The sequence below is a fragment of the Coptis chinensis genome, chromosome 4, assembly GCF_015680905.1.
Source record: "Coptis chinensis isolate HL-2020 chromosome 4, ASM1568090v1, whole genome shotgun sequence".
NCBI lineage: Eukaryota > Viridiplantae > Streptophyta > Magnoliopsida > Ranunculales > Ranunculaceae > Coptis > Coptis chinensis.
Window position 1 is genome coordinate 6,415,385 of NC_141459.1, and position 12,610 is coordinate 6,427,994.

The 12,610-nt window shown below is 34.1% G+C and overlaps 1 protein-coding gene across 1 annotated transcript; it reads right to left on the minus strand.

The window, feature by feature from the left end:
* Positions 1 to 406: 406 nt before the first annotated feature.
* Positions 407 to 4,686, minus strand: LOC147501499 (putative membrane protein At3g27390). The gene is made up of 10 exons (XM_086606565.1): positions 4,462 to 4,686; positions 4,272 to 4,380; positions 3,958 to 4,153; positions 3,413 to 3,546; positions 2,638 to 2,926; positions 2,343 to 2,449; positions 2,016 to 2,160; positions 1,651 to 1,843; positions 999 to 1,242; positions 407 to 706 (listed from the first exon to the last, which is right to left on the minus strand). Exons 1-10 carry the CDS (start codon positions 4,559 to 4,561, stop codon positions 565 to 567), a joined length of 1,659 nt encoding a protein of 552 aa, XP_086462691.1. The 5' UTR covers positions 4,562 to 4,686; the 3' UTR covers positions 407 to 564.
* Positions 4,687 to 12,610: the final 7,924 nt, after the last annotated feature.

The following is a 12,610-nucleotide window of genomic DNA, read 5'->3' on the forward strand; positions in this document are numbered from 1 at the left end:
AACTTAAATTAAACCAAAATATTTGAATGGTAGAAATGAAGGGAATAAGTCAAATAAAACTCAATCATGAACAAGTGAGAATAAACACACAATTTTATCACCATTGAAACCAACAGTGAAAATGTTAGTCTTTGCTTGTGACGAGGATGGGGGTGGGAGAGGTAACTTCTGGCCTCCAATGTTTGATCTCGATCCATGGACACATGACCAGAGGAGTTAACTACATTTGGCTTGGGGGACAACACCACAATTTTGATATGAAAGATCCATGGGTTGGCAAATACATGCTATTAAATCTGAAGGTATGAAATTTATATATATACACGCCTCTGGAATCTGGATGACAGTGATCTGCCTTGACAACCTTGTAACACATCGGAGGAGAGAAAAGAAAAAGATTGTGAACTTTCCTAATACAAGAGGTAATTAATATTATAGTCAGGTGATCAAGTAGGCAACAGATATATATATATATATATATATATATGTTCAAGAAGATACTACAAAGCCATTAAAATCTGAATGTCAAGCAGGCCAAAGAAAATTTTATGTAAAAGAGAGATACTACAAAGCCGCATCTATACTGCCTCTATCGTCAAGCTCTCTCCATTGCTTTTGTGCTTCTTCCACCAACGCTTTCACCACCTCAATATAACGACGTCGGAAGGTTGGGAGTCTTGAGAGAGTCAAGCAAAAGGCTTGTAACCTGATTAAGTTATATAACAAATTAGTAGAAGTAGACAATGAAAAGGCCTCGAGGATCGGAATTAATGAAACTCTAATTCTCCATCTAAAACAGAAAGAAGATGAAACGAGAAAGAATTCCTTGTTAATTTCAGTATTTTGAGCCACACCTAAATAGCCAAAATTCAAGAAAGACGATTCCTTTTGTATGAAACAAAGGAAAAGCAATAATCCGACTCCTCTCACAACAGGTACGTGATCCCAGTGTGAAATTACTATAGAACTAGAGAGAAAAAAATACAAGTTCAGAATACCTTCTACTTATGGCTTCGAGTTGTGCTCTTCTAATCTCGTCATTTGGAGGAACGCCACCATTTTGCCAAGCTTCTACTCTCTGAGCATCAGCAGAGTACAAACTAAGTTTGCAAAGATACAATTCCTCTGATTCGAGTAAATTTAAACTCTTGATCTGCTCTTTCATGACACACATTGGATCATACAGCCAATCAAACACCCTTCCCTCGGGCCTATTCAAGTTTGTAACTTCAACATTATCACCTGATACACATCAACAAGACAAAGTAGTTAACTGCAACTTCAAACAAACTAAGACCTTTCCAGATAGATGTTGTAATGTAGTGTAAAAACTAAGGGACATAAAAAAATGTTTATGCAAATATAGTGCACATCAGCTCCCACGGTGACTACTCGGAGTTACCACTCAAAAGAAATCACAAATCCTACCTAACACCTATTACTGTGTTTGAAACTATTTGCAGTGCTTCCCAAAAGCATTATAGATAAATTAAGATGTGAAAATTAGCATGATGTGGGCTCTTTAAAAGCGGTCACTCTAATCTAACGACTAGAGAATTATAAGAAACATAACTTGTTCACATGCAACATTCTCCATATTTCCCTTCACTGAAAATAAAAATAAAAGTAGCAGCAAGAAGTTCTTCATACGCATGAGAAAGCCAATAGAACCACTCCTAATAGATCTGAGAAAGCACTGCACAAATGTATATGCAGGAATTCCAATGTTAACAATCTTGTTCTTTGCTCGTTGCCATGCCTCCAGATCCCGTATCCCAATTGCTGCTTCTCTAATAAGTTCTTCTCCAGAAAGTTCACATCCTTTAAAGAAATTATCCCATATCTGACAAGAATGTATCACTGTGAGAGAAGCAAGAACTGGCATAATGTAGGAAGCAGAAGATGATGTAAAAGAAATACTTGAAATTATTAATGTTACTTTCAATATTGTATAGAAGCAAGAGAAGTGCAGGAAATAAAGTATATTGGTCAAGCGTGTTTAACAATAATCATACCACTACAGCTTTCACAGCTTTGATTTTCTCAGAAGGGCCCGCCATTAGAATTTGCTTGGCATGAAGAGCTTCAAGCTGCTCGTGCAACCCCTTTCTTGGTAGTAATTGTGAATCGTCATCATCTAGTGTATCCTTAAATGTTGGTCTGGCTGCCCAAAAAGTCAGTGTTTATCATACTTGGATCTACTAATGAAGAACGAAGTAGGTTTGTTCTGCATCATCTACCAAGTTTAAACATGTTTGCATTTAATGACGAAATTACGGAACATTTAACTAAGGAAATTAAGGTCACAACTAAAGCAGTGTAGAACTTTATAACTTACATACCTCGGAAAGCAGGACCCTTCTCGTAGGTAGAGGAAATCGTTGGTGTACTCATCAAATAGTGATACACTAGCGATAACATAGAGTAGTCCTTTCTTTGTAGAACTTTCCTGACACAGAAAAATGGTAAGTACAAAACAAAACTTCCCTCTCAACCAAACATCTTTTTTTTACACGGAATGAATTTATACATTAGTGAAGTTGAAGAGATAACCAAAGCAACTTAACGTCCCAGTTTCCCAGATAGCAGAAACAGAGAGAATAGTAATCCTTCAAGGGTCATAAGATCAAACAATACCTGATATGCCACAACAGCAGCATAACATCCAAAACCTAAACTTGACATGATTCCAACTAAAACAGCCAATACAACTGCAAACGGCCACAGCACTATCAACAATCCAGCAAAGGGGACGCAAACAGTCTCCAAAAATGGGCCTGACCTTCCAACAAGATCTTCCACTAGCCTGTGCCATCCTTTAAATAGCATAATGGGGGCTTTATATATAACTATAAGGGTAATCAACGGAATATCAAGCACAACTCCTAAGACTGCTGCAACTATGCACCCTGGCACTTGAAATATCCTATAAGAACAAAATAACATATTAAATCCTGGAAGGTGTTAAATCCAGTTCAGACTTCGGAGCTTGACCACACATATGTAACTCTTCCTCATTGCTGGGCAATAGAAGTATTAAAGAGGGCATACAGCTTAAAACTAATTGGTGATAAGTGGAGAGACCCCAATACTGATATGTTATGTGTGGCTTACATTTCCCATGTGGGACTAAACATCTCAACAAGAAATATGGATACTTTAAGTGTCTAATGTGATGATTTCTAATCATATTACTCATACCTCAATCATCCAATGAAAATGTACCTAACTCAAAATGTAAAAAATATTATGGATCTGCTAATCCAATGTGGTTTTATTCAAAGGCCTTTGTTTTTCCTCCCATTTGAAGCCAGTGTTCCTGGGCATAAAGTATTTGATTTATCCAAGAATGGCATACAGATAACATACTACGTGTGTGCCTTCAATAATTGGTGTTTGTTAGAAATTGTACTTGAGTTCTATGCGCTTTTCATCCTCTTTTGCCTCAAGCAGCTCATCCATCACTGAGAAGTAAGAATGGAAGGAAAAATCCCCAAAGTCACGTACGATAGTGCACGCCCCCCATACATTGCTCCAAGTACCATCCTATATACGAGTCAATTTCAAAACTATAGCACTCTAACATTTTGCCACTATTTGTTTGAGCAATTACTGAAAACGAATGCCAAATATCAAACTTGAAAAAGTTAGGGCATTGCCAAATCCCTAACTTTTTTATCACACTTAAAAATTACAGCGTGGTGCTTTAGTATGATAAAAAAAATTCTACGGCTTGGTAGTACCGTAATAGCAAAAGTTTTGATCGAGTTTACATTATTTCGATTGTGAATTTGGTAGTGGGACCGTATACCACAATACAACCACAGACCTCAAAACACATTGCGCATCAATATTTTTCAAATTTTGCTTTTATATCAAGGACAACCATTACCAAAACAAAGCAGTCAATAAATTGAACATCATGATAACGGAAACAAGAACAGAGAAATTACTAACCGCGAGACAACCAAGCAATTTATTCCGAACACCTGGCTTGCTAATAGCCCTGAAAGTCTCCATAACAGGCCAAACAAAAGCATACCCAATACCCATTATCACAGTCCCAACTAAACCCACCACTGTCCACAATGCTATTGGTATGGGCAGTGTTAAAATCAAAAGGGTCTTCAAAATGGACCAAATTTTTCGATCTATCAAAAATCAAATAAATAAAACAACCATCATTCAACACAGTAGTAAGTAGTTCAATGAAGTGATATGAAGCAAAGACAAAGAGTTCAAATAAAAGGGGAAACATAAATAGATGATACTTGGAAATGCAGTAAGCTGTCCAGAAAAGATGTAAAGGCCATAGTCCAATGATAACACCAGTATCACCAAAAGCTATCACTAGAAATACAAAAGGGCTGAATATTGCAGCTGCACAAGTATAAAAAAATAAGTTAGATAAAACAGTGAAAAAATCAAGAAAGAGAGAAAGAGATGAGTGTGTGAAGGTACCTTTAACGAAACCAAGAACAAAGAGAAGAATGAAAACTGGGATGAAAAAGAGGAAGTAAGCTATGTAACGAACGACTCCATGAGAAGCTTCCATTTTCATGCTGATGGTCTAGTACTCTAGTCACTACTCACTAGTGAGACTAGTAAACAAGTTGGCAAGATTGCAGACAACGAGGGGACAAGTAATATACTAGTTTAAATTATCTTTTGAAAACTATCTACCCCCGCGTAATCAGAAGCCATGTGATTATGTGAACCAGTGAATGTGAGATATCGATGATGTGAGACAAGCACAACTGTCCACTGCCACTAATCTACAATCCAATTGTACACCTTAACTGCCTCCACGTGTACTCAAACACTCATACTAAATTAACAACTTTTGTTTGAGGTAGTGGAATATTAAAATTTGGAAGTGCTTCCAGCCCAACAAACTAAATAAATTTTGTTACTTTGAAATCCCAGCAGAGTTTCGCTGAATTTGCATCTTTTTGTTAGTTTATTATTGGTGGTGAGAAATAACACGTACTAACTACTTGCAATACACTTTGTTTTAGTTCGAAACTAGATTTTGGACCCGGGTATACGCCCCGGATCTATTAAATACTTTGTGTGCTGAAAAGGTTTTCACAAAATGTTTTACACAAATTTTTGAATCAGAATATATTTTTATTGAAAAAAAACTGAAATAAGTTAATGAACAGCGATTATGGTGCATAAATACTTGGAAACTAAGGGATCAAATTGAGATAGCCTCTTCAGTTTGTGGTTTATGATATTAATCCATAATTTTCAAATATAATTATCTTAAACTCGATCTAGCTTGTATAATAGTTTTTTTAGATTTATGGTGATTTAGCGGCAAATTTTCGAATCAGAATAAGTTATTATTGAAAATAAACCGAAATACATTAATGAGCATCGATAATGGTGCATAAGTACTTGGAAACTAAGATATCAAATTGAGATAGCCTCTTCACTTTGTGGTTTAGGATATTAATCCGTAATTTTTAAATAGAATTATCTTAAACTCGATCTAGCTTGTATAATAGTTTTTTTAGATTTATGGTGATTTAGCAGCAAATTTTTGAATCACAATATATTTTTATTAAAAATAAACCAAATAACGTTAATGGGCGTGATTATGGTGCATAAGTATTTGGAAACTAAGGGATCAAATTGAGATAGCTTCTTCACTTTGTGGTTTAGGATATTAATCCGTAATTTTCAAATAGAATTATCTTAAACTCAATCTAGCTTGTATAATAGTTTTATTAGATTTATTGTAATTTAGCAGTAAATCATCACCGCTCAGCTTACGTAATAATGTGTACAAATCACTAAAACAGATTGATTATTTCTATATCCTCAAATAATACTCTACTCCCACTTGAACAGATTTGTCATATGAACGTGTTTTACAAACGGGTGCCGTTATATTAAATTATTCTAAAAAATATTAGCAACTATGCATAGCTATGAGATATGAAAATTATATTAATTACTCATTTAAATTTCTTGCACCACTATGCATAGCTTTATAAAAAGGAAGCATCAAACCTTGATAAAACTTACCGACTTCTTTTTATTGTTAGGTTTAACAATAGAAGTTTGATTGAAGTTTTGTGAGAATGCCCAATGTGGCGAAGATAATATTGAAGCTACTTGAATAGCAAAACATTCTCAATCACAATAAAAGAATTATGATAAACACTACTTAAAATATAAAACTATATTTGTCGAGACATTTATTCCCCCTACATATAATACAAATATGTTTTAGGGTTATTAGTTCAATGCATTTGCATCAAGTTTCTGATTTTCCATTAATTATTCTTTGAGGTTAGTTTAATGTAGTACGTTACATCTAGTTTCCAAATTCTCATTAATTATTCTTTGAGGTTAGTTCAATGGAGTTGCATCAAGTTTCCGATTTCCAATTAATTATTATTTGAGGTTTGCATCCAGGTTCCAATCTCCCATTAATTACTCTTTGAGATTAGTTCAATACATCTGCATCCAGTTTATGATTTCCCGGTAATTGTTTTTCTAGGTTAGTTCGATAGTTTACAATTTCTATACAGTTTGCATACATGTAAGAGTCTGTTTTTTTAAACTCACTTTCGTTTTGGGTTCCTAATTACTCATGTGAGAAGGCTAAAAAAGCAGACATTTATGCTTTGAGGTCAGCGCGATGCAGTTACATCCGACTCCTGATTTCCAGTTAACTATTTTTTAGGCTATTTCAATGCATTTGCATCCAATTTCTGATTTCCTGTTAATTAATCTCTGATTTTAGTTTAATGCAGTTGCATCCAATTTTTAGTTTTCCATTAATTATTCTTTGAGGTTAGTTCAATGCAGTTGCATTCAATTTTCGATTTTATGTTAATTGTTCTTTAAAGTTAGTTCAATGCATTTGCATCAAGTTTCCGATTTTCCGTTAATTATTTTTTAAGGTTAGTTCAATGCAGTTACATCAAATTTATAATTTCCCATTAATTATTCATTTAGATTAGTTCAATGCAGTTTCATCCATTTTTCAATGTTTAATTAATTAATCTTTGATATTAGTTCATTGTATTTGGATTCAGTTTTCGATTTCCCGTTAATAACTCTTTAAGGTTAGTTCAATGCATCTGCATTTAGTTTCTGATTATTTATGCTTTGAGGTTAGTTCGATGCAATTATATCCAGTTTTTGATTTTTCGTTAATTATTCTTTGAGATTATTTCAATGTAATTGTATTTAGTTTCCGATTTCCCACAAATTATTCTATGAGGTTAGTTCAATACAGTTGCATTCGGTTTTAGATTTTCTGTTAATTATTTTTTGAGTTTAGTTCAATGCATTTGCATCCAGTTTCTGATTTTCCATTAATTATTATATGAGGTTTGTTTGATGTATTTGCATACCGTTTCCAATTTTCCGTTAATTATTTTTCAGGAATTTTCATCCAATTTCTAATTTCCCGTTAGTTATTATCTAACGTCAGTTTAATGCAATTGCACCCAGTTTCCGATTTTTAGTTAATTACTTTTTAAGTTTAGTTTATTGCATTTGCATAAAATTTCCGATTTTCCGTTAATTACTCTTTGAGCTCTATTATGTATTTGAATCCAGTTTCCGATTTTCTTTTAATTATCCAATGTGGTGTGTAATACCAACTTCGACTGATTCATCTGTAGTGTCCTTACAAACATGACATAAAAAGTAAATTATGCTTGATTTACTATGTGTAATCATCGAAGATTATCCAGTTCCTGATTTTTCATTAATTATTATTTAAATTATGCATGACTCACTATGTGGAATATTCAAAGATTATCTATGAACGGGTGTTGTTATATTAATTATTCTGAAAAATATTTGTAAATATGCATAACTATTATATATTAATATTATATTAATCACTCAACCAAATTTCTTATAACGTGAAAATCTCACTCTCCATTAAAAAAAAAACTCGCATTTGATAAAATCCTTCAACTTTATTTTGTTGTTTAATAATAGAAGTTTGATTGAAGTTTTGTGAGATTGCCTAATAAGGTGAAGTTCATATATATTGAAGCTACTTGAATAGCAAGGAGTTCCCAATCATACGGAAAGAGATAAGATAAACACTATTTTAAATGCAAAACTATACTTATCGAGATATTACCACAATATAACCCAACTATGTTTTGAGGTTAGTTCAATATATTTGTATATAGTTTCTGATTTTTCATTATTTATATTTTGAGGTTAGTTCAATGCAGTTGCATCCAATTTTCAATTCTCGTTATTTATTTTTTGAGATCAGTTCAATGTAGTTGCATCCAGTTTCTGATTTCTCGTTAATTATTCTTTTCGATTAGTTCAATACATTTGCATCTAATTTCCAATTTCCTGTTAATTGTTCTTTGAGGTCAGTTCAATGCATTTGCATCCAGTTTCTGATTTCCCATTAATTATTTTGTTAGATTAGTTTAATGCATTTTCATCAAGTTTCTGATTTCTCGTTTATTATTTCATAAAATTGCATTTGCATCTAGTTTCTGATTTTCGATTTCCCGTTAATTATATTTGTATCAAAGTTTTGATTTTCTGTTAATTATTCTTTGAGGTTAGTTTAATGCAGTTGTATTCATATTCCAATTTTCTATTAATTACTTTTTAAGATTTGTTTAATACTTGCATTTGCATCCAGTTTCCGATTTTCTGTTAAATATTATTTGAGGTTATAGTTTGATGCATTTGCATCCAGTTTTCGGCTCCCCATTAATTGTTTTTTTACGTTAGTTTCATTCAGTATTATATATTTTTTAAAATATTTATCATTATTGTTTTGCCGTTATATTTTTTTTTTTAAATTTTCTATTATATATTTTGTGATGTTATTTTTTGTATAATTGTTTTTAACTATGTTTTGAGGCCGTGTTAAGGATATATTCGAAATAAGTCGGTGCTTTATTAAAATTGTATGATTTGTAATAGGGAATTAGTTTCTACAAATCACATATTTTTAGCAATTTTTTTTATTTGATCAAATATATAAGAATTGGAACACTAAAAATGTTTGATTCGTAATAGAAAATTACCTTTTATAAATCACCTATTTTTTAGCAATTTTGTTTATTTGATCAAATATATAATAAGTGGAAATACACTCCAACTCTCCAAATATAAGAATTAGAAATACACTCAAACTCTCTAAAAAGGTTCTATGTACGTGGGATTGTAGGCTATTAGAAAATATTATCTTTCATATTAGAGTTTCACATAAGAGGAAAAAAAAAAACAAACTAACTCTTATATTAGAGTGCCACATAGGAGAGAGAAAATCCTCTATTAGAGGTCTCTGCTTTAGTATATAGATAGTAGATAACTCTGTTTTAGCTCACTATCAGCACAATGTGCTTGTATTTGTACTTATGTAACAAGTTACGACAAGAAACCTTTTACTGTTTCAGTAGATCTTTCATCTACTCCTTACTGGTACAACTTACGTGTGGATGGTCTGTTTCTTTCGTGGCTATTTGAGTGCAAGTGCAATCCTCCCCTCTCCATGTTAACTCTTTCAATATGATAGGCAATTTCCTGTACAACTCTAGCAAGGAAATACTATACCACTTTAGAAAGGAAATCTTGCTAAATCAACTCAAACACAAGATCTTATTTCTACTAAGTATCGACAACTGTTGAATTGCTACGAATCATATCGTTTCTCAGGTTCTCTTTCTCTGTTCTTTTTATATTGTTATACTGTTATAGTTGATCTCTTTTATGGAATTAGACCCAAAATATGGCAACACAGCAGTAATACGCATGTTTAAGTCTAATACTTAATCAACTAAGGTATGTCTCAAGAAAACAATTCTTTCTCCTATGTAACTTTTTTAAGTGTGAACAACACATCAATATTTCACTGTCAATATCATCAAATTCAACCCTGTCAAGGTACATATATGTGTTTTTTCTTTTTCTCTTTTTTTGATAGTTTTAAATCTGATTGAAGGTGAAACAGTATACAAGACATGGACCTAGATAGGGTGAAAGAGACATTCACGACTAGGATAAATAAAATGGCCTAAAGTGTTGGTGTTATCCCTCACATGAGGATGAGGAAGAAGGAGAAAAAAAATGTATTGTTCGTGTGAAGAAGCCAGAACGCGCACGCACTCAGATTGGTCATGCCCAAGGTGCGCCCGCGCTTTTGCCATGAAAAAGAAGATAGTTTTTTTTCAGCCTCTCACGAAACATGTCTACTAGCTAGAGTTTGGGAACTGGAAATATAAGAGGGCGTGTGCATTCATGCCTAAACATGCCAGGTTATGAGTTTTCTATAGTAAGCACGTAATTTCGCAGACACGCCGAAATTTCAGATTACTATAAAAACAAAAGTTAGGTTTTGGAAAACCAAGTCTTGAATAGAAACCCAATTTTGAGAGCAACCAATTGAGAAAAAAAATTGTAAAGAAAGAAGAAAGATCTAGTAAGGTGGATAGACTTGAGAGGAGTGATTGTAATCTTCCTTCCTATACTTATAAAAAGATTAACTAGCTCTTATGGAAGTAGACATCATTAGCCGAACCACGATACATCTTTGTGTTGTGGTATGTTTTATTTTATCTATATTTCTATTGCTTGTTTGTGATAGTTATATTCATAGTTTAGGTTGTGGTTGATTGTAATTAAAGTTTAGATTTTAGATTGGAGTAGTAGATTGTCCAAGTACAAGCTATCTTAGTGGGGATAGATTGGTATCATTTTCCCCAACAAGTGGTATCGAGCTGTGGTTAGATTAATCACAGAATATAGTTATCCAAATCTTGCCCAGAAGGTGTTTGATAAAATTCCTGAGAGGAGATTTGAGTTGAAATAGCTTGTTAAGCTGGATCATTCTTTAAACACTCGCATAACTAGTCTGAATAGAACTAACTACACTATTTGGAAAGCCAAGATAGAAGACTTGCTCTATTACAAGGACTTGGCACAACCTTTGAGAATGGAGGAGTAAAACCAGATGCAATTGTTGCGGCAGAGTGGAGCAAGCTTGATAGAAAAATTGTTGGGTACATTCGACAGTGGATTGATGACAGTGTCTTCCACCATGTATCCCAAGAGACTACCGTTTTTGGCTTGTGGAAGAAACTCGAAGACCTCTATGAGAGGAAGTCGGTTGGCAACAAAGTACTAATTAAAAAGTTTGCTAACACGAAGTACAAAGAATGTTCTTTAATGTTTGAGCATCTTAATGAAGTACATAATACCATCAATCAGTTGCATTTGATGAAGATTGATATGGGTGACGAAGTTGAGGCTTTGTTACTATTAAACTCTCTACCCGACAATTGGGAGACTTTAGCAGTTTCTCTTGACGGAGCCGCTAAGGATGGAATCATTTCCATGGAGATGGCTATCAGGGCATTGTTGAATGAGGAGACAAGGAGGGGTTCATGAAGCAGCTCCTCTTACTCAGAGATCCTTGTCACAGAGAAAAGAGAGAGAGGTAAGAGTAGAAAACTATCTCATTCTAGAGGTAATGACAGAAACAAATCTAGGGGTGAAGTTAGAACTCTTAAGGCAGAGAGACAATGTTACTATTGTGCCACCAAGGGTCACTTCAGGTACGAGTGTAGAACACTGAAGAATGATGAAAAGAATAAGTGTGTACATGAAGATATGGTAAAGAGGAACGGAAGCACAGGCCGAGATACTACCGCACTAGTAGACGATGGTATAGTGGGAATTATGTCAGATTGTAGTGAGTGTTGTGTTAGTACCTCATGCCAGGATACAAAGTGGGTGATAGATACAAGAGCATCCTATCACGTCATGCCGCATAAGAGTTTCTTCACTACCAACATATATGGTGAATTTGGTGATGTGAAGATGGGTAACAGCGGAGTCTCTAAGATTATATGCATTGGGGATGTTCATGTAGAAACCAATGTCGGCTACACCTTGACACTCAAGGATGTAAGACATGTCTTTGACATTCGGCTAAGCCTAATTTACGTTGGGAAGTTAGATGATGATGGCTTTCAAAACTCGTTTGGTAATAGGGTATGGATGCTGAGCAAAAGTTCCATTGTAGTAGCCAAAGTGAAGAAAACTTGCTCGCTTTACAAGACATAGGCTAGTTTGTGTAAAGCAGAGTTAAATGCGGCACAAAAAGAAGCTTCCTTTGAACTATGGCATAAGAGACTGTGTCATATGGGAGAAAAATGCATTGAAGTTCTTGACAAGCAAAAGGCCTTGCCAAACATTAAAAGTACGCATTTAAATATATGTACTCATTGTTTGGTTGGAAAACAACACAAGGTGTCTTTCCAAAGATTCCCTTCTTACCGAAAGGAGAATGTCCTTGAGCTAGTACACACAGATTTATGTGGTCCTATGAAAGTGAAGTCCCACTGGGGAGCTTTGTACTTCTTGACTTTCATTGATGATGCGTCAAGAAATATATGGGCATATAGTCTGAAGACCATCGATAAAATATAGCGTGTTCAAGACTTTCCATAGCATGGTGGAAAGAGAGATAGGGAAACCTTTGAAGTGTATTCGTTCAGATAATGGGAGAGAATACATTAGGCCATTTGAAGAGTAATACAAGAGTCATGGGATTCGTCATGAGCAGATCATTCCCAAGACACCGCAACATAAT